At 45.7% G+C, this 24573-nt stretch overlaps 3 protein-coding genes across 5 annotated transcripts in view; 2 read left to right on the top strand and 1 right to left on the bottom strand.

Annotated features, from left to right (window-relative positions):
- Nucleotides 1-65: 65 nt before the first annotated feature.
- taf1c (TATA-box binding protein associated factor, RNA polymerase I subunit C) lies at nt 66-20165 on the bottom strand. 2 transcript variants are annotated; one of them, XR_002042367.2, is made up of 16 exons: nt 19654-20165; nt 12060-12171; nt 11816-11865; nt 10454-10573; nt 9996-10066; nt 9349-9599; nt 9025-9156; nt 8804-8921; nt 8623-8694; nt 8404-8539; nt 8031-8159; nt 5930-6128; nt 5704-5841; nt 4168-5570; nt 1453-2001; nt 66-597 (listed from the first exon to the last, which is right to left on the bottom strand). XR_002042367.2 is itself a non-coding variant. In XM_010744277.3 (15 exons), the coding sequence occupies exons 1-15, from the start codon at nt 19768-19770 to the stop codon at nt 1750-1752; spliced, it is 3300 nt and encodes a 1099-aa protein (XP_010742579.1). In that variant the 5' UTR covers nt 19771-20165; the 3' UTR covers nt 1389-1749. The 2 variants fall into 2 exon arrangements, 1 of the variants encoding a protein (XP_010742579.1); XM_010744277.3 differs by lacking the exon at nt 66-597 and having other exon boundaries at nt 1389-2001.
- Nucleotides 13675-18522, top strand: LOC113745490 (uncharacterized). Its single transcript, XM_027277037.1, has 2 exons — nt 13675-15127; nt 16791-18522. Exons 1-2 carry the CDS (start codon nt 14256-14258, stop codon nt 18493-18495), a joined length of 2577 nt encoding a protein of 858 aa, XP_027132838.1. The 5' UTR covers nt 13675-14255; the 3' UTR covers nt 18496-18522.
- Nucleotides 20166-20448: 283 nt separating the features above from the next.
- The window catches only part of wdr7 (WD repeat domain 7), a 110838-nt gene continuing 106713 nt past the window's right edge, over nt 20449-24573 (top strand). For both annotated transcript variants that reach the window (XM_027277032.1, XM_027277033.1), the window contains exons 1-5: nt 20449-20638; nt 22171-22342; nt 22458-22564; nt 23127-23205; nt 23341-23515. In XM_027277032.1, the coding sequence (XP_027132833.1) occupies nt 22184-22342; nt 22458-22564; nt 23127-23205; nt 23341-23515 (520 nt within the window). In that variant the 5' untranslated portion in view covers nt 20449-20638; nt 22171-22183. The remainder of the gene's footprint in view (nt 20639-22170; nt 22343-22457; nt 22565-23126; nt 23206-23340; nt 23516-24573) is intronic.

The following is a 24573-nucleotide window of genomic DNA, read 5'->3' as shown; positions in this document are numbered from 1 at the left end:
CAGGCCTGAGCTGAAGCTAACATGTCTCTACCTTCATGTCTGTTTTTCCAATGACAACTCAAGTCTTCATTAAGTCATGCTTTTATTGAAAGTCTTTTTTTAAAAAAAAAAAGCAGATGTAGAAAGGTTTTATAAAAATAATGTCTCACAGTGAGGAAGGTGCACTTTCATTTATCTCGAGTCATTTCATTCAGAAACATCCAGGCTTCAGATTTCACTTTCAACAAACAGAAATAGTCAGCAACAGTCACAGTTCTTAGCAGACACTCCATCAGGGATGGGAACTGATGTCCAATTATTGATTCTGCTCATCAGTAGTATTCTTTACTGATACCCGATACATGTTCTCTAAGAAAACAAACATAGACCATCACAGGTTTGCAAACGGTTTCACTGCTGTTTAATCAGGAACCAGTTAGTCTGAGTGATAACTGTAGCAACAGTCGTCCAAAAATTGATGAAATGAGAATATTTGTACAGTGTTCAGTTTCTTCAGTTAAATAAATCATAGAGTCTGCCTTTGCGACTCTCGTCTTAGTCTAACAGGATGTTCACCCCCCCATAACGGACGTTCAGCTCAGTCAGGATTCAGTGACACTGCAGAAAGTGACAAACACATAGATCAGCTTGATAAAAGAGAGGCATGTGATTCTGAGAAAATCATCTCAATTCCCATCCCTATAATGCAGTGGTCCCCAACCTTTTCCTAACTGCGGACCGGTCAACGCTTGACAATTTTAATGTGGACCAGGGGGGGGGGATACGTCATTTCGAAATAAAAAAACGTTTCAAAATAAAAGACCGCTCGACTTAGACTGGGACTATAATAGAGGGGGACTTACTACTCTATCTACAGTTGGAAGAAGAAAATATTAAGTATTAAGTAATATTTTCTTCTTCTCCTACCAACTGTGGATGAAGTAGTAAGTCCCCCTTTATTATAGTCCCAGTCGAGCGGTCTTTTATTTTGAAACGTTTTTTTTATTTCGAAATGACCGTATTAAATAAAACAGAAATAACTAATTAATTCTTGTGCGGCCCGGGGGTTGGGGACCACTGCTATAATGGATTCATACTGGTTTTGGCAACTCAGGAATACCACGATTTTTAGGAACAGTAAAAGCTTGTCAGCACAGACTGAGTGATGCTGTCATACTGTACAAATAAGCAGCTTCTCTCTTTCATTGTTTAACATCACTACTTTAAACCTCGATATGAACTCTGATCCGTCTCAGTTCAGCTTTTATCACACACTCAGTTATAGAAGTCAGAGGTCATCTTCAGCTCGATCACCTGCGGCGTTAACATGAAGAGTAAAAAAATATGGCTAGCTGCCTGAGCCACTGCACAGAAAACAGACACACAGAGACAGACACAGACACAGACATACACACACACACACACACACACACACACACACAGACACATATAGGAAATTGTGCTCAGTCCTACCAAAGCAGTGTGCAGTCAAGGATCCTCAGTTTGTCCTCTTGCAGTGGATCCAGTGTGTGTGTTCATTTTGTGAGTCAATCCAAGTAAATAAATCCATTATAGATCCACGTCATGAGTCCTGAGGCAGCTGAAGACGGCCAAAATGAAAAAAAACCAAAAAAAACATGATTTTTAATTTGAGGCAGGTCGGCTGGTCTGGTCTTCTTGTTTTTGATTTTCCTGAGGTTTTTTTTAACCCAACAGGTTTTCCAAAGATTGACTCCTCCCCCTGTGTGTGGTGACAGATCGACCAAGGAGTCAAAATCCCATTCGAGACTTCTTCTTGGGTTGAGACGCCTGGGACGGCCTCAGTCGACCCTGTGAACTCTGGGACAGGGACTGGGAGGGACTCGGCCCGGCAAAGATGTCCTGGGACAGATCCACCCTGAGGTTCCTCACGGGGACAGGCTGGGAGTTGCTGCGGAGCTGACAGGAGGAGGAGGGCACAGTTGGGGGCTGCGTGTTGCTCCCCTCTTCCAGGAAGTAGGCATCATGCTGCGAGCGCTCATCCTGGAAACAGAAAGGAAACAGAAACTGTGATCATAAGGGTGCGTTAGATTTGTGTGGCTGAAGGAGTTTGGTTTGTGTGTGAGTGCAGAAGACTCACTTCCAAACATCTGTATTGTCAAATATTGCCTCCATAAAAAGGCCCATACTGCTGGATTTATATGTGAAGCTCATCATTAATGAGTTCACAGTCACACTCATGCCCTAGTATTGTTCAGTGTTTGAGAGTTAGCACAGCATGTTAAAGTATATTTTACAAATACGTCGACATGCACAGTCAGAATTAGGGATATAACGATACACTCAACTCACGACTTGATACGGTTCACGATTTTTTGTTCACGATACGATTTTCTCATGATTTTTTTGTATCAAAATGAGCTACAGATAAATTATGACCAAATAAAATTATTTTTATTTGTAGGAAAAAAATCTTTTACAGACACTCTCAAACAGTTTGTGTTCTCTTATAAAAAGTGCAACTTAAACAACAAAACACATGACAAATATCTGCTTTCTTTAGAAACAATCTCACAAGTAAACTGGTGTTAACTGGTGTAATGTGCAGTTTTTGCTTCTCACTGTGGTGGTGGCTGATATGCTGCTGCATGTTGCTCGTGTTGCCGCTATATGTTAGCAGTCTCTTGCAATATTTACATGCTGTTTTGGTTTTGTCTGTCCATTTCTCACGGTTGTATTTGTGTATATAGGGAATCCAAAATGCTCCACACAGGTGATTTAAAGCTGCTCGGTGCGTCCTCTATTTCGAAGCTATTTTCTACTGTTGTCATGTCTTCCCTCGTTCTGTGCTCGTGACATAAGTCACGTGACTTGATGTCTGACGTTCAACAAATGAATCACCAACCAATGACTTTTTTTTAAGATAACGTAACCTATTTATAATTTTTAAAAAAAGACAAAAAAAAGAACATATCCTATTTCTCTTGCATTTGTGAAGAATCGTGACTCATTTTTTCCGTCAACCGATGCGAGTCAACACGCATTTTTAAAAATTGTGTCAGGATGCATCGTTACATCCCTAGTAGGGCTGCACGATATGGCCTATAACCAATATCTCGATATTTTTTAAGCTTTGTCGCGATACACGATATATATATATCTCAATATTTTTATTTCTCCTGTAAATCACTATGAATGTTAAATTCAACCCTTTGATGTAAAAAATTACATCAGTCATGATTCAAGTAGACCCTTCTATTAGATTAGTAATGGCTGCGCCACGTTTAAGCTGCGTCCTCTGCCCTGCGTCAACTGGGCGCGTCTTGGCAGCGTAGCGAGCTGGCCGTATTCACGCGAGATTTACAAGATCACGCGAGAATCCTGGACGTACACGAGACCCACGATAAACTGTGTATAAAGAAAACAACAACAAACAGCTGACTTTGCTTCTCCGACATGGAGGAGATTATAAAAAGGATCTGTTGTGTCATAAATGATTGTGTGTTGTTCCACTTCAACAATTAGTCTCTCATCGTTCATGTTGAGACCCTTTGATCGATCTTTGATCACCTGGTGCCATCGGTCATGACGTAACGTTGATGTGAAGTTGTGATAAGCGACATGAACTGTGTATTGTGTTTTATTGCGCAGTGCTCTGTTGAAATTTGCGAGGTTTAGCAGCTGCTCGCGTAAAAATAGAAATGCTACGGAATGCTCACGCCGTGGCGTGGAGAGACGCTTCTGGGACGCGCCCTGTGTGAGTGCTCTCATTGACTAGACTGGCAGCTATCTCCTCTGCGGCGCGTATGCCTCCGGAGTGGGCCTCGTCTCTCCTCACTTGATACAGAAAGTACGCATGCGCGCAGGGGATTTTTCTGGGTGGGCGGGGAAGTGTGCTGCGTGCTGTGAGGAGCACCAGGAGTGAGTGACACAGGCAAAACTTGAAAAACAAGTACTCGATGGTCGCGATATAGTCATTTCATACATCTAACGTAGAACAAGCCGCGATATATCGAGTATATTCGATATATCGCCCACCCCTAATCCCTAGTCAGAATGTTTGCCTGATTTTAAGTTTCTCACAAACTGGTCCGGTTCTAAACTGACTGATGAGTCCGGAGTCTCACTGATCACCAGCCAACCAGAAGCTTTGGATGAAGTATGGAGGTATCACTCTACACGTTCCTGAACCCATCACCTTCCTCTTACCTGTGTGGCGAACATAGATCTGAGGTAGTCCTCTAGTGGACGTCTGTTCTTCCTCTGACTGGTCGGTGTAGAGACCGGTTTTTGTGTCTGGGAGTGGGAGCTGTTAGGGGTCTGAGGGTCGCCTGGTCTCTCTCGGATTCTTTGAGATGCGGCTGACGTGGAAACTGGACTGTCCGCTTGCACGCTCGAAGGTGTTACAGCTACCGGGGTCCTGCTCTCCCAGAAGCCATCTGGCTCAGACAGCATACCTTCAGAGTCTGACCACGCCGCTCCCTGGCTCGCTGCTGAGGTCCAGCCTGAACCGGACAAGTCGTCCTGATACTCTGACTGGTAGCTGATAGACGAGGTGAAGCTTCCGGACAGCTCCAGGCGCCGGCCGGCAGCTCTCCTCTTCTCCTTCTCTCTCCTCCTCTTCTTCCTCAGAGCCGCCACCTTCCTGTCCCTGTTCAGCCCAAGCTCTCCCTCCCACCACGCCCACCACGCCTCTTCCCCCTCCCAGGAGAGGGTCAGGCGGTGGCTGAGATCATCCACCCAGGCGTTTGTGTCCACCAGCTTTGGCATGGGTAAAATTTCTTGAGCCTCAAGGGAGGAAGAGACAGCACTGTTAACCAACAGAGAGGAGTTGGACATGCATGCTTTTAGATTGCGCCTCAGGCTCTGCACACGCTCCTCTTCTGTCGAATCCCTCGCTCCATCCACAGACAGGTGGAGGAGGCCTTTGTTTTTTACTTTAAAATGCTGTGGGCAGTGTGGGCGGGGCTTCTTTCCATAAGCCTTTCGCATTAGTTTCTGGAGCCAATGTTTCCACGTGAGCAGAGTGCTGTCGCTGAGCTTCACCGGAGTCTGCTGTGTCGAGGGTCCGACCGGCCTCGAGCTGCTGGACCCTCCATACTCTTCCTCCACAGTGCTGGGTTCCTCCGAATTTTCAACCACCTCTGTATTTGTCACATCTGCATCCAATTCGCTCTCTTGGTTGTCGTTGACGATGACCTGCAGCAGCTGCTTCAGGTGTCGACCTTTTCCTCCTGACTCTGAGTCCTCGGAGGAAGAGTCGGAGAACAGGGGTCGTTGTTCCCTCTCTGGTGTTTCAGGCACGAGCCTCTGAGCTGGATGCTGAGTCGGCTCAATCACGCCCTCGTCGCTCGATGTGTCTGATACGACCTGCTGGGAGTCCGTTTGAAGCTGCTCTGCGGGTTGTCTCAGCGCTGTGGCTTCTTTCTTCAGCTTTTGTACTGCTCGCTGAGGCGGCGGTTCTTCCTCTGCTGCTGGATGGCGAGAGGTGTCCGGCTGCTCGGACTCGAGGATCTGGTAAAAAATATCTCCTGCTTCAGTCAGCTGCAGGACGCAGATACACTCCTCACCATCTGCTTCTCCTCCACCTTTATTCTGGATACAAGTCAGACCTGAAGATAAAACAAAAGTTCAGCCACATCAATCACACAAATGCTACTTTTGTTGAAATGCAACTTTCGAGTCATGTTGATCGCTTTGACACACACACACACACACACACACACACACCTCAGCTGTCCGTACCTGCAGCAGGTGACGACAATCTGTCGGTTGCTGTGTCCAGGCGGTGAGGGATCTGGACAAGAAGGTGTTTTAGACTGTCTCTGGGTCTGAGCAGAGCCTGAGGAGGACCTTGACTGAAGCAGGCCTCTGCTCTTCCTCCTGAACACATATAGAACTTTTAAATAAATTCTGCATGCTTCCTATTTGATTTACTCTAATCATTTGATTTCCGCCCCTGTCGACTGACCTGAGTACTGCAGCAGCATGATTTCCTGAGAGTGCTGGGAGCCCAACAGAACCTTTGTGGACCTAGCCCCGCCAACTGCCGAGCCAGAGGAAACGGAGCCGGGAACCACATGACAAAACATGGGCGGGGACTGCATCATGTGATCCCACTTGAGCATGGGCACTGTGGGGAATCGCTCATCCATGATGTAGGCCGAGTGCTGATGGCAAGAAAGACGTGAAGTCATGTGGTTTGTGTCAGATCAACATTTGATTGTCAACACAAGCTGCAGCTCCCACACCTTCTTTAACACCAAATTCAAGAACTTTAAGGACTTTCCAGTCAAAAGTTTGAGACATCGATCAAGCTTTATTATGTAATCTAGCATAAAATAGCTCATTTACAAATGTGAAAAAATAATCATGTGTCATGTGAATTATTATTGAGTCACAGGTAAAATAGGGAGAAACTATGATAGAACTATTTAAGCACATGTATATGTAGTGATGATGGTATGGGGTGTTTTTATGTACATACACATACCATGTTTAGGTTCTAGGATTCCTGGCTTTACAGTTCTTTTTCTTCAATCTCCTCAAACCTTATTCTCCTCTTATTGGCAACAAAAATAAGCAAACATGTGAGAAATCTGACGTCTAGTGGTCACAGGCGTGTACTGCATCACCCCATTAAAAAGGGAAATATACTGCCCATCGGTTTAGACCAGGGGTGTCAAACTCATTTTGGTCCAGGGGCCGCATACAACTATATATGAGCCCAAAGGGGCCGAGCACAAAAATCACTGCATAAATTTGAGGGCATTACGCTCCGCTCATACAAACCGTCTAGTTGTACCCTCGCCTCTCGCAAAGCGAGGTCACTCTAAACTCTTCTCTGTGGTTGTCCCCAAATGGTGGAATGACCTACCAACGGCTACTAGAACAGCAACATCCCTTTCGACCTTTAAAAAACTTGTAAAAACCTTTCTGTTTCGAGAATGCTTCCCTGCCTAACAAAACTAACAAAACTAACAACTACTCTGTGCTCCTTTACACCTTTCTCAGCTTATGTCCTCCTCTGTAAGTCGCTTTGGCTAAAAGCGTCTGCTAAATGCAATGTAATGTAATGTAATGTAAAAAACAATATAGCTCTGAACAATAAAAAAAAATATGTAAGAAATGTTCCAGGTTACATCAATGACAGAAATCAAAGCCAAGTTAGACCTCCAGTTTCCCCAAAATAATAAAAAAAGTATATTTTTTCAAAACAGCTGTTGTAGTATGACCACGAGGAGACTGTGGAGTGATTTTGGAGTCTCCATACTGTATAACAGTGGAGTTATTGATTTTTGTTTGCAGCGTCTCTCTTGGAAGTGAAATTTGCAGACGCTCCCTGCACATTCGTCGGGCCGCTGGCTGCTCGTAGAGATCAATGTTATGCGTCCAGCTCGGAGGACGACTTGTTCTTTTACAAAACGTGTTTTTGGTTCTTGTAGCTCGTAGTATATGCTATTACGATGTGAAAGAGGCATCATTTGTGTTTGAACAACGTTTCACCTCTTACTTATTGATCCCGGAAGTCCGAATCTGTGAATATCTTTACAACTTTACCGAACTTGCCGACTCTCGTAGTGGCGTTTAAGATTGTATTCCTTTAGCACAGCCACTTGCTGCATGCACACCAAACACATAGGTTTCTATTCATCTCCGTGAAAAAATACGAATTAGTCCATTTTTCCTGGAAGATCCGACACTCAGTGTCCACCTTTCTCTTTTTTGACAGCGACATTTTTCCAACGAGGGTGTCAAGATTGAAACAAAGTGTCCGCTACCTGCTCTCAGAGAACCAAGCCTTAGAGAATTAGCGCCCGCTGTAGTGAGCTACACATGTGGTGTTAAGCTAACCGGCGGCTGTGGCGCAGCAGTGCGTCATGATATTATGAAAAAATGTAATAAAATTATAATATATTAAAAATGGACCGCGGGCCGGATGTGGCCTGCGGGCCGCATCTTTGACACCCCTGGTTTAGACACATTTCTCCAAATTCAGCTTGACATATTTGCCATCTTTGAGAAGTCTAGGATGTGTATTAGATAGTAAAATAAAGTTCTTGTTAATGTACCTGCGTGGTGATGAGGTGGTGGAAGCAGTGGACGTCTCCCAGGTATCTGGACAGAAAAAGTCTCTCCCCGCTGCGACAGTCTGAGGTGTTGCTGATACGAAACAGACTGTGACTGTTGACAGGATTCATCTGGTGGCACGGAGGAAGAGGAGAGGAAGGGTTGGGCCGAATAGGTAAAGGAAAGAAGAAGGTGAGGAGGTGAGACATGGGTGAGGGAGGTGAAAGGAAAAGGCAAGAGAGGAGGAAGGAGACAAGGAGGAAGTGGGCAAGTGAAAACAAGAAAGATAAAATTCATGATTAGCATGCATTTATTTATTTATTTATTTCACAACACTACAGATGTAGAAAAGTCTCAAAGTTTTTTTGGCCTCACCCTCATGTCTGTGAGCTCCACCCCCGTCCTGTCTGCGTACACCATCACCCTCGGGTGGGCTGAGAACTCGCACCATCGCCACGACGACTTGGCGTTGAAATACAGGTTGCCGTCCTCCTCCCGGACCTTCTGCATCCTGATGGAGTGATGTCACATTAATTCTAGTTTGACTTTAAAAAACAGAGCGCCTTCTTCACTAAAACAAACAAACGTCCTCACCCTCGGCCCACAGTCCACAGCTTTGCTGCTCCGCTCTCACTCGCTACCAGAACTTCACCTAAAACATGAGGACTGACCACACACACACACACACACACACACACAGCATTGGGTACTTAGGTACACATTTTCTTCTGTTGGAATCAGGAGGTTTACTCGAGGACACCTGCCGTTCACTTACCTGGCGTTGATGCAGGTGGCGACCTCTCTCGTGTTGACCACTTGCAGCAGATGGGGTTCGTTTGTTTCACTGACCCTCCAGACTCCACACAGGTGATCCGATCGCACAGCAACACAACCTGCAAACAACACATACAGGTTAGAGTGTCTGCACAGCCTGGAGGAAGCTATGAAACCACTTCACACTCCAGATTAAGTTTCTAAATCATTCCTTGCTCTTACAGTCATCGAGCAGGGAGGCACAGCTGATCTGTCTGACTGGGCCTTTCAGCTGGAAGCTGAACGGGTCACTGCTGCTGGCGTCCACACAGGAAGGACTTCCTCTTTGGTGCTGAAGCGCCACTCTGTGGAAGTCTGAGGTACTGCGTTAAGAATAGTAAATGGCCGGTAAATGGACTGGACCACTGACCAGACCACTCAAAGCGCTGATGATGAAGTCGCTGTATGACCCACATAAACAAGCTGACACCAGACAGCCACCACCAAAACCTACCGGGTTTAAAGTCTGTCTTTAAACTCCAGTGTTTCATCTGATCTGCAGGATACTGAGGCGGTCCATCCCCTGTTTTCCAGGGTAGAGGAGGTAGCCACGCTGAGGGCTGCTGCAGCTCGGTGAGAAGGGGACAAAGGCCAGAGCGCCCCCTGTGGATGCTTCAGAGAACATCATGCGGTCCCTCTGCTCCGTCAGCTCCTCGTACAGCAGGCTGCCCAGCAGTCTAGGAGGGATGGTAGGCACCACGTCTGACATGAGCTTGGTGTACTGGTCCAGTGTTCTGGAGTGATACGACTGCTGACATCTGGAGAGAAGAGACAACATGATGGCCTCTTTTACACAGCCTGTTGTACTTCTACATCACTGACTGAACGAGCTGGCTACCTCACTAACAGTTAGATAGCTAATTAACTTCCCAGCAATGTTTTTCCCAAACTAGTTAGTGACTTACTGTGAAGAAGCTTCTAACTCTGAACCACTGTATACTAAGCTGTGATGCTACACGTGCTGCGGACAGAGCTGAGTGTTGTAGCGGCTGTCCACTAAAGGGTTAACATCGCCGAGAGCCGATTCTTGTCTCCTGTGACTCGTAATATGGTGGTTCAGTCGGTTTGCACATATTCAGACCAGTTTAAGCTCAGTACACGCACAGCATTACCGCAGACACTCGTGTTCACACAGATCCGCCAGGTCTACTCACATTTCAAACTGCAGCACATCGAGGAACTCCTTCACCCTCCACATGTTGACTGAATCTTTCTGTGGTAGTTTCTGCACAACAGAAACAAAACACACAACAATGATGATGACACAAAACCGACATATACTGTACCTCCAGCAGAGAGCAGCTTCACCACACAGATCTGTTCTCATCTTTTACATATCCAAATGTGTACTTTAAAGATGTTAACCTATCAATGACTGATTAGTCTTCAATCAATAAGGTGGGATGACTGATGAGGGAACTTGCTTACACAATATGCATCCATACTTTATATTTTCATATATACTGTAGTTCAGATACAGTGACAGAAAGATACAGATCAACAGGTGATCAGACGTTCAGATGTTCATATTTCAGCTCCCAGAGCTCATGCTGACATCAGCAAATTCTTTACCTTTAAAATCTTTATCTCACAAACAAAGAAGTGAATGAACCTTTCTCAAATCCTTTCTCGTTGGTTTTTGATCCCCGTGTCTGAAGTTGAAGTGTTCACCCAGAATTTCACTCATGCACCCGAAGGCGTCCTCCCGGTAATCCATGAAGAAGTTCTGCATCTGAACACAAAAAAAAAAAAACGGTTTATAGACCTCGAAACACACAAACTGATCAAGAGCTGCGGAAACCACAAACTGCTCAGCAGTGTTCACGTCAGGGCTGATTGGTTCAGCTGACTAATCATTCCACATATTGGAACATTAACCGTAATATGCAGGAACTCAGCATCCACACCATCTTAACTTGTTGACTTCCTTCTTCCATTCTTGAGGAACAATCAGTTTAAATTATTCTGGATGTTTCTTGTCACAGTCTGACTTTTGACTGAAGCTGCTGAACTTCACACCGTCAGAAGATGACGCGTTGATGCTTTACGTTGACGATAGTGCTTGATTACTGAACAAAAATCATGCGAGTGAGACAGTCCCAATGCTCAGTGCTTAATATCGGAGTGACAGCATGGTCGTGGTCAGCATGGTGTTAAGTTACTCTTTAAATTGAGTCACCTTCCTTTAAACTGTTCAGTACAGGAGAAGACAGAAGAGCATTGAAAATCTGTCACCATGAACTAAATGAACTTCAATTAGATGCCACTAGACGAAGATATGTCCTCAGATATCTGACCTGAGATGAACGGACACACAGCAAACAAAGGCTGATGTCATCAAAATCTTTGAAAAGGTGCACAAAACACAATGAGATGGCATTTGACTGCAGGGGTTTATCATTGTTCAAGTAAGCAGTTTACCGGGCTCTAATCAAAATGAATCTCATGTAAAGCGCTTCACTGACATAAACACAAAAGAAAGACCTGCTATACCTGGAGATTCCCTACACGATTCCTGACTTTTGTAAAAGCTTCTGCTGTTTGGCTGCTGACAAAGAGGGAGACCGCAAACAGAGAACGAGCTGTGGTACAGAGGGACATAGCATAGGCAGTGAATGAGAGGGAGCGAGCGTCGGCCTTGATAACCCCCCCCCACACACACACAGGCACACTTCTTTCTTCTTTCTTTCAATCTCTGATACATCAGAGCCGTCCTCCGGTAGAAGCAAGTCCATGCTGGCTAAACTTTAGCACTGCCGCTGATACTCTGTGTTTAGACACCACTGGCTTTGTAATGTGACAATTTACCAATAAATACTTCAGCCATTTTACTCTAAAAGCTCTAAAAGTGACTGAAGCTCTAAGAGTCTGCAGAACCAGAAAAACTTCACGAGTATTTAGAAATAAAACAGGTATATAAGACAAATGTCTTCTATCTGAGAGCATCCATATGCTTTGTGTGTTAAACACTCACATGTTTTGTGAACTCCAGCGGGTCAGGAGGCGTTGAAGGCCAAAGGACAGCTGGAAAAAAAGGTTTCATTTTATACACCTTGACACACAGGATTTATTTTTACTGTTCCCCCAAGATGATCAGATGAATACATGTACACATTTTTCACATACAGTGGCACATATCATCAGGTTAGAGTGTCAGACCTGCCTCCCTGAGACCTGAATGACCTCCAGCGAGGTGAAACCAGCTGTCAGGGACTCACAGTTTTTAGGGGACAGGAGGGGAACCGGTACCGGCTCAGTCTGACGCCATGTCTCTCCTCTGATCTGATGCCTGGATGTGAATGTCCAGCTGGAGAGAGAACCCGAGCCGCCCTGGACCCACAAACACAAGCAGACAATGAATTACACACTCTCATTCACCATCTACGTCCGACCCACCGAAACATCTGTGGTGCTTTTGATTTAAGGGGAAACATCAGTACCACATCTGTAACTCCAAGAATCTTTATCACACTCTCTCCAAGAGACAACAGCAATGTTGGGAGCTAACATCACCATCACAAGCCCCATTCCTGTCTGTGCTGCTGGGTGGTGGCTTTAAAGACATCCGAGCAATTGTAAACGGAAAAACATTAATTTAAATTCTTGTTCAATCAAGGCAATAAAAGATTTGGGATATTGATCGAACCTTTAAAAATGTTCTGTATCAGACCATGTTCTTCTTTTCAGAGAGTTCCTCATTCAAAAGGGAGGTTACCAAGCTGGAGAACCTTTTTTAAAAGGGCCGACATGGGCCCAGTTATTCTCAGTGTGCAGACACAAAACAGGTGACACGTAAAGCTGCTGATCCAGTCCTATTCAGAACAGCACGTGCAGAGAGCAGGTACTGTTGGAGCTTTAACCGAAACTGAATATAATAACAGAAATATTTATGAATATAAAAACTTTCTGTTGATTTTGGTTGGTATTTTAAAAATAAATTCTTGTGTTTAGTTTGCTGGCAGAAATGTGCTCCCAGATGTTTCACGGCATGATTCAATGTGTCATACTCCAGCAATGTTTTTCGTATTACTTCTTATTAAAACATTTTTAGTCCTGACTTCATGACCTTAATGATAACTATGTACTCTTTCGCTAGACATGTAATAACTGTGCAGTGATAAAGATATTGATGACTGCTGAATAAACACATTTGGGAAATATTAGTAGTTATTAGTAGTGTTCTTTTAACCCTCTATGGCATGACTTTTTATTTTAGGGTGGAAAAAATATTTCACTCCATTTTTTTAAAAGCTTTTAGGTCCCTGATAATATATCAATCATAAAATTTGACCCCCCTAGCCCCCCTAAACAGATTTAGGTTTGTTGCTTCAGGGCAACACTGTGCGACAGGGGTACTAAAACACCAAGGTTTTCACTACTACATGGAATGAGAATAAGCAACCAGGAGATACATTAGAACAAGTTTCATTAGCAGCCAGGCCATCTCCTTGAAAACAGCAGGAAGCACATTTGACATTTGAACAGTTGAATTGATCATATGCCTTTCTTCACCCACAAATGTACATGTACACAAAAGCATACACATGCATTGAGACTCATGTGTATATAGTACACAGATACACAAAGATGCACATGTGTATACACAGATACACACACACGGGAATGCACACACAGACACACATGTATATACATACAGATGCACACACACGTACACCACACTCGTGCAGAAAACAGACGTACTGTACACGCACACACATTGCACATATGAGCACACACATAGACACACACAAACCCATTATACATGTTACTTTACTGACTGGCCCCTGACCTACTAACTGGCTCTCAAACCTGATTCTGGGGTCCACTCTTCCTCACTGTCCTCACTTTCAGGTGGAATGACCCTAACTGTTTCCTGCCTTCGACCATAAAATGTCCTTGCATCCATTTCCTACAAGCAATCGTAGAGAGTGCATTGAGTACATTGAGTATGGTGCTAATTATTTATCTCAGACATCTCCATCTGAATCTGAAGATGGCGGCACGCAACAGTGCACGGGCTTCTCGTGCTCCCGGGGTCAAGCCCTCTTTTAGTACTTTTTCCGCTGGTCCCGAGGCCAACTTCACTCGTGTTGCTTGGGTTAACAAGCGTACAATGTATAGCCGAACCGAACTTTTCAAAATAAAATGATGGTTCGGCCAGAGACACAACAACAGCAACACCACTAACAACAAGAGCGGCCCTCGGACTCAGGGCCTTGCTGGGCAGACTGCAGCTCCTGAGGACATCGGGCTGGCGCAGAGGTACCCGCTGGACAAAGGGCAAACGGAAGCGGTGTGCAAGGAAGCAGAAGAGGGGTAAACGGAGCGGACTGCTAGCCAGGCTAAAGGCTAATGCGGGGAGACCACCGATCCCGCCACTGTTCCTCTCCAATGTCCGCTCTCTGGACAACAAGATGGACCTGCTTCGACTGAGGCTGAGGGCTTCCCGTGAGATGAGGAACTGTGCGGTGCTCTGTCTTACGGAAACCTGGCTGAACGACAACATGCCGGACTCAGCCTTCCAGATCGACGGCCGGCTTCTCTTCCGAGCGGACCGTAACCAGCAGTCGGGGAAAACCCGCGGGGGCGGATTATGTGTCTGCGTGAGCAAAGGTTGGTGTACGAACTGTGCTTTGGTGAACAGCCACTGCTCCGAGGCAGTAGAGTACATGACTGTGAAGTGCCGGCCACACTATTTGTCTCGTGAGTTTACGGCGGTGTTTGTTATGGCTGTTTACATCCCGCCGGGTGCGAAGGCCAACGAAGCGCTTAAGGAGCTTCATGACATCATCAGCTCGCTCCAGCACAAGCACCCGGAGGCATTTTACGTGGTTGCGGGGGATTTTAACCACGTAAACCTGACAGACACTCTGCCTAAGTTCCACCAGCATGTCACCATACCGACACGGGGAGATAACACGCTGGACCGTGTTTACACCAACAAAAAAGACGCATACAGAGCCGTCCCCCACCCCCACCTGGGCCTCTCCGACTACATCTCCATCATGCTGGTCCCCACCTACCGTCCTCTGCTCAGACGCCACACGCCAACACAGAGGACTATCACCGTGTGGCCCAGTGATGCGGCCCTAACACTGCAGGACTGTTTCCAGCGCACAGACTGGCAAAACTTCAGGGAGGCAGTTGCCCTTGAGGGACAGGTGGACCTAGAAGAATATACGTTGGCTGTCCTCGGCTACATCAGTAAGTGTGCAGAGGATGTCACCACCACCAGGACAATAACAGTCTACCCGAACCAGAAACCCTGGCTGAATGCGGAGGTCAGGGGCCTCATGTACAAAGCATGCGTACGCACAAAAAAGGGGCGTACGTCCTTTTCCACGCTCACGTTCAAATGTATCAAACGTGAAACAATCGTAGAAATGTGCGTGCCCCACGCCAATTTCATAGCTGTCGTACGCACGTTTCTACAGCTATTGTTCCTTTGGCGACGCTTAGAGGTGACGCTGGGAAACTGTTAATAATGTGAAAACAAGTAGTCATCAGAGTGATGTGCACATCAGTGACACACTTATGAACTATTAACACACACAGGTGTTTGCAATTATATAAGTGGATATAAAAGCAGACAGAAGACAGCGTTAGCGTTGTTAGAGGACCTTGCAACGGACCGCCGTGAGCGATTTAAGGAACGCAAGGATTTACTTGCAAACCATGATAATTGGCTCATAAGCCGATTTCGGTTACCAAGGCCAGTGTTACTGGAGTTACTGCAGAGCTGCGGCCGGCCCGAGAGCGCAATGGGGGCCGGCGGGCCGGCTGCCTGACTGCGCTGGGGTTCCCGGCAACAGGGGCATTCCAGCGGGAGCTGGCCAAACGGTCAGGAGTGTGCCAGTTAACCCTGAGCCGAGCCATGCCAGCTGTGTGGGACGGAATCATCCGAATGTCTTCCTGGTACATCAGATTCCCATACAATGCTGTTGAACAGGCCGACATTAAAGCACAGTTTGCAGCGAGAGCCGGTTTCCCTAATGTAATCGGAGCTATTGACTGCACACACATTGCTATAAAAGCGCCATCACAGGATGATTTTTTTTATGTTAGTAGGAAACATTTTCATTCCATCAATGTTCAAATCATATGTGATGCGCGAATGCAGCTAACTAACATCGTGGCAAGGTGGCCTGGTTCAACGCACGACTCATTCATTATGACTAACAGCATTGCTGAGAACAGGCTGGAGACTGGCACGGTGCGCGATGGGTGGCTTCTATTCGTTTAATTGTCCCGTATGTAACGCTGGATTACATACGAAACAATTAAACGAATAAACTCTTTACTTACCCAGAAGCCGTGCCAGTGTGCCAGTGCATATTTGGGCATGTGGCATTCAAATCATGTTTTTGATTTTCTTTATTTTCTGCTGGTGAAATTAGAGCTGCAGAGCTTTCTAACAAGCCCCTGATTGTCTCCCTGTGTTCAGTATTCTTGTCAGTAAAAGCGGGCGTAAAATGTCAGCCGCAGCGCCACACCTGTCCACACCTGTGTGTGCGCTGCTCGCATCCCACGGCATTTCCAGCCTCACACACACGCTCCCACTCACGTCTTTTTTTTGGTCATATTTATCCCTGTTGACAGGGAACCAAACATAATCTCCACTTCATTCACTAGAATCTTTAGCTTAGACTCTGTGAAATTCATTTTCTTTCCTTTGTTCATCGCGTTATCTGATCGGACAAAGAGGTGAATCTCAGGTCCAGGGCCTATTTAAATAGATTTGCATATGTAAATGGGGCGTGGACAGGGAGGAGTTGCACGTGCGCTCAATTCCACGTTGATTGGCATGTACAAAAGAAACGTGCTTGGATCCATGCGAACGCACACTTTGATACATCTGAATATTTTTGTGCGTACGACAGTTTCCGGGTTCTGGCGTACGCCAAGTTTTAGTAGGAAATCCACACAAGTATTTGTACATGAGGCCCCAGGTCTCTGCTGAAAGCCAGGGATGCTGTGTTCAGGTCAGGTGACAGACTGGCACTCAGAGCGGCTAGGAGACAGCTGATAGCAGGAGTAAAGAGGGCCAAGGCCACATATGCCCGGAGGATCGAGGGACATTTTACATCTAACGATCCACGGAGTATGTGGAGGGGCATAAAGTGCATCACAGACTACAGCACCAGAGATGCACAGTGCCCCAAGGACCCCTCTCTGCCCGACACTCTCAACACTTTCTACGCCCGCTTTGATGACCCGAACACCTCCCCCAGCACCAGACTCACTCCACCACCAGGTGAAGAGCCTCTCAGCGTGACCCCAGCAGAGGTGAGGAGAACCCTCCAGAGGATTAATCCACGCAAAGCTACGGGTCCCGATAACATCTCCGGGAGGCTGCTGAGGAGCTGCGCACACCAGCTGACGGATGTCCTGACAGACATCTTTAACACCTCCCTCCAACAAGCAGCGGTCCCTACCTGCCTGAAGACGGCCACAATCATCCCCAAAACCTCCACAGTGACAGGCCTGAATGACTATCGGCCGGTTGCCCTCACACCGATAGTCATGAAGTGCTTCGAGAGACTGGTGATGGCCCACATCAAAGACTGCATCGACGTCACTGTGGACCCACACCAGTACGCATACAGAAAGAATCGATCCACAGAGGATGCCATTTCTTCTGTGGTCCACACAGCCCTCACCCACTTAGAGAACAAGGACTCTTATGTTCGCCTGCTCTTTGTGGACTTCACGTCTGCATTCAACACCATCAGACCGCAGACTCTGGTTTCGAAACTGATCACACTCGGGCTGAGCTCTACCCTCTGCAACTGGGTTCTGGACTTCTTAACAAAAAGGCCGCAGTCTGTGAAGATCCATGATGTCTCCTCCTCCACCATCACCCTCAGCACAGGCTCCCCCCAGGGTTGTGTGCTGAGCCCCCTTCTGTTCACTCTGCTCACACACGACTGCTCAGCGAGACATCCGAGCTGTCTAATAGTGAAGTTTGCAGATGATACAGCGGTGGTTGGACGAATTGCTAACAACGACGAGTCGAACTACAGGCAGGAAGTGGAACACCTGGAGGGTTGGTGCAGAGAAAACAACCTCTGCATCAACGTGAAGAAGACCAAGGAGATGATCGTGGACTTCAGAAGGGGCAGACATCTCCCCCCTCCCCTGCACATCGGAGGGAAAGCGGTGGAAGTGGTCTCCAGCTTCAGGTACCTGGGTGCGAACATCGCAAACGACCTCACCTGGAGCACCAACACCTCCTATCTGGTTAGGAAGGCACACCAGCGCCTCCACTTCCTCAGGAGGCTGCGGCGCGCTGGACTGGGGAGCTCAGTCCTGACCTCGTTCTACAGATGTGTGGTGGAAAGCGTCATGTGCACCTGCATCACCGTGTGGCACGGCAACTGCTCTGCAGCAGAGAAGAAGGCTCTGCAGAGGGTGGTTAAAGCTGCACAGAGGACTGTGGGATGCAGCCTACCCACCACCACGGACATTTACACCTCCAGATGCAGGAAAAGGGCCTCCTACATCATGAAGGACCCCACGCACCCCGCACACGCTCTGTTTGCCCCTCTCCCCTCGGGCAGGAGGCTGCGGAGCATTAAGAGCAGGACCACCAGACTGAGGAACAGCTTCTTCCCAGAAGCTGTGAGACTGTTGAACTCTGGAGGACCCCTGTAGCCCCTGCCCCTCATCCCCAACCCCACCTCCACCCCCCATCCCCCATCTGGACCCCCCACCACAGATGCACAGACAGTAATACAAAAATACTTTGCACTGCAATTACTTGCACAATGCAGTTGTTTGCACAACCTGGACACTTGCACATCTCACTACCTCACCATGGTGTTATACTGTTGTTGTTTTTCTATTTATTGTATATACTTTTTTAAATTTAAATTTGCCTTTACTTTTTCTATTGTATGTTCTATATACAATAGACATATTATATATAGATATAGATATATATATAGATATATATATATATATATATTATTTTATATTTTATTTTATATTTGATATTGGGCTGCTCCAGGACCAGGGGAAACCAATTTCGTTTCATCCCATGTTTACATGTGTTGCAATGACAAATAAAACTCCTTGAATCCATCCATTAGTATGATATTGCCCTAACAAAAGTACTACAACTGCATGATGTTGCCCTGGGGCAACGAATGAAAAAACACAGTTTTAGTATATAAATAAAAACAATAAACACATGTAAACAACTAAATATGCTTTTCTACATATTCATGCACATTCACATATTTTTTTCAAACAAGTTATTTCACTTTGAAGTGTAGAAAAGTGAAATTTATCTTAGCGTTTGCTGGCACTCTGCCTCATGTGGCTTTGCTTCCCTAAAGGACTGCTCCACCCCAAGACACATACTCATACATACCCAAACACACTTCAGCCCCTGATTTTATTGGACAGTGACATTGTCAGGTGTTGTTAGGGGTAAAAAAAAATTAAAGGAGTACTGCCAGCGCCAGAAGTAGGGTTTGTTGCCTGAGGGCGACAGTATGCCATAGAGCAGGGGTGTCAAACTGGTCCACAAAGGGGCCGTGTGGCTGCAGGTTTTCCTTCCAACCAAACAGCAGCACACCCCCTGCCATAGAGGGTTAAATCAACACTCGTAGTCTGATTTGAGTCCAGATAAACAGAAAACCAGCTCATTCTTTCTCATCATGCAGTCCAACAAATCAGTAACAGGACCTCAGCTTTGATACCCACATAAACCCAAAGACCTTATTTGCATGTACATATTATATATCTGGCATATCTAGCTTTGGTAGATATACGGTGGTTATAAACAGTCCGTGTTGGCTGACCCACCTGAGGTCTGACTCGGTCGTAGCTGCCCCATCTCCCAGCACAGTGTTTCAGGACCGAGTCCGGCGGTCCGCTGTTATAAAACGAAGGAAAAAGCTGCTGTGGAAACTGGTAATCCATTTTTGACTTCACTCGGTGTGTTGTTTGTCGAGTTTAAACAACTGTCAGGTGGTTTTCTGGCGGTATGAGCCGTCGTCCCCGCTCTCTGCGTGTCTGCGGACAAGTCTGAACATGTTGTTCTCCGGCTTAGCTAACGTTAGCTTCTTAGCCCGCCGCTGCCAGCTCGCGCGAATAAACCCGCGTGTCCTCTTCCAACCGTCGTGACACGCGACCGGCGGCTCGCGCTACAAGCTGCACGAGCCGAGGACAAACGGAGGAGTCCCGAGAAAAGACACGGAGGTCAAAAATCCTCAATGTATAACCCAACACGTGCAGAGTCCCTACAGGTAAACGGCAGTGGGACTCGGCGTGTGGCGACCACATGGCAACAAGACTTCCGGTACAAGACGTAGTCATTTTGGGCTTTTATTTTGAAGGCTAAATGCGCATGTCTGAGTGACTGAGTCAATGTGAAAACTTTCAGAATAAAACTCAAGCTTTGCGTTTCTAAGCTTGAGTTTTATTCTGAAAGTGTATTTTTTTAATTTTTCAGTTCTCTGGTTTGTGGTATGACAACAACAACAATAATGATTAGGATGATGATGATGATAATGATGACAGTAAAAATAACAATAATAATAATAATAGTAATGACAATGCTGCTGTCAGTGTTTTTACTTTGAAAAGACGGGACCGGAAACGTGCCTCAGTTGTCGCGTGATCAGCTGACTGAGCTGCTCCGTGTGTCAGCGGGGACGAGCTGCTGCCAGCTAGCATTAAAAACAAGCCGAAAAAGGAGGCTACTGTCCGTGTTTGTCTGCCCCGGAGGGAAACGTTCGTCGACAATCTTTCCACTGAAGGAAATGTTCCAGTAGGACTCCTTCCTGTGGTGCGTACACGCAGTTTTCACCGGTGTGTTTTGGTTCTGTTTAACCGTGACGCTAACCCGGTAGTCGCGACATTGCAGGTGGAGTTTAGCAGTTAGCACTTCACGCATCACTGCCCAGCTAATCTGTTCCTCTGGCGCTGCTACAGCTGCTGACCGCTGACAGGTGGAGGTAAAGTAACGTTTGTGCGGAGTGTTCAACCTCTGGCTTCTTGTCAGCTGTCCGTGAATGCACCGTGTCACCCTTTAACACCTAAACCTCGACACGCAGCCTGGAAACCTGAATGCAGCACGCAAACACAGACAGAGAGTGTGTGTACTGTGTGTGCTGTGTGTTGTTTATTTCAGTCCAGATGTTAGCTAATGCTGCTGCTGCGCCTGTCTTCGTGATTCGTGACTCGCTGGCGGTGTATTTGTGTCGGTGATACGTTAATACACTGACGTTACAATGACTGTGAGTAATGTAATGTCAGCCTGCTGTGACGCCAACATCTTTAGCATGCCATGGCTGTTTGAACATCTTGGTGGGAAAATGCATCAAAATAAATCATGAAATATGAATTTGTAAGCTACAGAAACATCCCACGTCTGAACATTAAATAACCCTGTATGCACCAATCAACCAGACAGTCAGTCAATCAGTTAATCTATCTACTTATATATTTTCTTATTTATACTATCACACATGGTTGTACACTACCATTCATACAGATCTGAGCAGTGTAAGCAGTAAAACTATGAGAGACTGATGCACAGGAGAAAAGATGATACAAGTGAAATGAAAACAATGTATAAATAAGTAAATGAATAAATGTTAGTAGAGCTTTTTATTTCATTATCTGATAAATAATCAAATGAAAAGCTCTGGAGAAAATGTTCAAAGATAAAAGTCACATAACGGCCATAAAACATCTGGAGCTGAAGCCAGGCCAGAGATAATAGATGACATTTAACACTATCAGCTGCTCTCAGATTAATAGGCAGCGTGGACTCCAATGGACTGGATCATGACATTTAACAGTGTTGTTGTCTTGTGCTATACAAAGCTGTAATACTTGTGTCAGAGTCTACATATACATCACAGACATGACAGATACTGATAGATACAATAACTTAAGAAATCAATACAAGTGCTCCCAGTATGTAGTCCCAACCCCAATGCTTGCATTTTTAATTTGTTATGATGATACATGCTCTGAGTCATTTCAAACACTGTTTACACTGATGTATCTCTGCCGTTTGCTTTGTGGCAACACTGACCGTGCAGGATTTTTGCATCAATGTAATGAAGATATTTAATTCACGGACACTGAAGTTAAATGTTTCATATATTGTGATATATTTTAACATAATTAATATAAAGTGTGTTTGCAAACATAGAACGATGGAATTTATTCACATTTATTAGCATATCAAATGTTCTGCACAAGAATAAGGGACAGATTGGTGGTCATAGCTCAGTGCCTCATCATTGCCTCTGTCTGTCTGTCTGTACCTCTGTGTTTCTCTTTTTTTCTGTCGGCCTGTTTTTCCAGACACGCCATCATAATGTCGGGGAACAGCTTGGTTCTACCCATAGTGCTATGGGGCCGCACGGCACCCACCCACTGTATCAGCAGTCTGCTGGTGATGGACGACTTCAGCACCATCATCACCGGCTGCCATGACGGACAGATCTGCCTCTGGGACATGACCCCTGAGCTGGAGGTACCTATGATGTTGATGTTGATGATGATGATGATGATGATGACAATGATGATGATGATCGAGGTGGTGATGTCATTATAACCTGTCGTTGGCTTTTCTTGTGTTTTCTGCTCAGATTTGTCCCAGAGCCATGTTGTTTGGTCACACGGCCTCCATCACCTGTCTGTCTAAAGCCAGCGCGTGCAGTGACAAACAGTACATCGTCAGTGCATCAGAGAGCGGGTGAGCACCTGTTTGTTCTCACACACACACACACACACACCTATCAGAAGGTGACATAAGAAAATGACGCGTTCAGATGGATGTTAACTGCATCAGCTTTTTAAAAACTTTTTTACATGGGCTTTTTTGTTGTCCAGCTGTTGTCCAGATGTCTCCCACATTGTTTCTTATTTAGGTCTTGTTATCAGGCCAAAGTTTGGTTTAAAGATTAGCCTTGTTTCTCAGCCAAACAGAACCAGGCCACAGGCAGCTTCAGATGCAGTTAACGTTTTATTACAGACATAATCAAATATTTCAGTATATTTTAAGACCAGTCAGCTTGTATTCTCCACGTTTGGAAGCTTGACTTGACAAAAATGATGACAATACTTAAAGGGATTATCTAATCTAATTCATGTCAGATGACTCATCAGATTATTAGTCCCTGCAGCACCACTGACGTTTACACAGTCTGATTAAAAATACAGGATCGATTATTTGGATGTACTCCTGTGAAAACGTTGTTTTTCAATTTGATCTCAGTCATATAGATGAGATGATACATGTGTGTTCATGTTTCCAGAGAGATGTGTTTATGGGATGTGAACGATGGACGCTGCATTGAGTTCACCAAGCTGGCCTGTGCTCACACTGGCATACAGGTAAGACGCTTCCATACCCCGAGCTCTCAAATAAAAGATCCATCATAAGTCCATCATAAGCACAAACAAATCAATGGACGTTTGCTCAGATATGTTTCCTCTCTCTGTCTCTCTCTCTCCTCTGTTGTTCTCCAGTTCTACCAGTTTACCATTGGCACTCAGAGGGAGGGACGTCTGCTTTGTAACGGCCATTACCCAGAAATCCTTGTGGTGGACGCCACCAGCCTGGAGGTCCTGTACTCGCTGGTGTCAAAGATCTCTCCCGACTGGATCAGCTCCATGAGCATCATCCGATCCCACCGGACACAAGGTGAGGCACAGGAGAGGAGATCAAACGGATCGGATTTGTGTCTTGAGGGGAGGTTGGGTGACTGCAGAGCCTTTCCACCTCCTCAGCCTCTAATATTTACCATTAGCAACCACTACGAGCAGCAAGACCTCAGCCGTGTACAGACCACTGCAGTGAGCTGTAGTGTTGCCTCATAACAGAGTCTCCGTTCTGTCACCAGTGTCACTGTGAAAGTGTGTCACACATTTTGAAATAGCTCAAAGAGCCATTTGAGCAAACTGCTCTGCAAATCCACATAAGAGCTGGTATGCATGAGTCGTGTTTGGCACGGACAGATGATGACAGATTGCTAATATAGCCTGGTATAAAAAATTTATGGCAGGGTGGAATTACATCTAATGTACTGCAACAGCTCACATGTACTCATCACTTGATTCATATTAACTATCATTGATTTGTTGAGGGGACAAAATCCAAAATGTAAAGTTATGTTCCAGACCAGCTAAACTGAGACCAAGTCAAGACCAAGAACAGAGTGTATCAAGACTGAGGCAAGACTAAGACTAAACAGTAGGTAGGCCTTCACTAAACAGTAGGTAGGCCTTCTCAGTCAGCGTGTTGCAGGATTTAAAGACTTTTGGATGCTGTTGATATCCTCTTTGACATTTTGTAAGTCACTTTCTAGGAGTGCGTGTGAAGGAGGGCAGCGACGGCTAACAGCTGTTAACAGTGACAAAAATGTAAAATTAGAAATGAATCAAGTTGAGATGTCGTTTAGCTCAGTTGGTAGAGCATCCGCCACATGTACAAAGGCTCAGTCCTTGCCGCGGCAGCCCAGGGTTTGAATCCGACCTGTGGCTCTTTCCCGCATGTCATTCCCCGTCTCTCTCTCCCCATATTTCCTGTCACTCTTCAGCTGTCGCTATACAATAAAGCTTAAAAAGGCCAAAAATCTTTAAAAAAGAAATGAGTCAAGTTATTGGTGCTATTTTGAAGTTACCTCGTTCAGATTCTTTTTTTTTTTTTTGCTGCTTCATAAAACACTGAGTTTGATTTGTTGGAAGAACTTTGCAGTTGTT

Source organism: Larimichthys crocea, unplaced genomic scaffold, assembly GCF_000972845.2.
Source record: "Larimichthys crocea isolate SSNF unplaced genomic scaffold, L_crocea_2.0 scaffold82, whole genome shotgun sequence".
NCBI lineage: Eukaryota > Metazoa > Chordata > Actinopteri > Sciaenidae > Larimichthys > Larimichthys crocea.
Note: the sequence above shows the minus strand (reverse complement) of the source record. Positions and strands in the feature narration are given on the sequence as shown.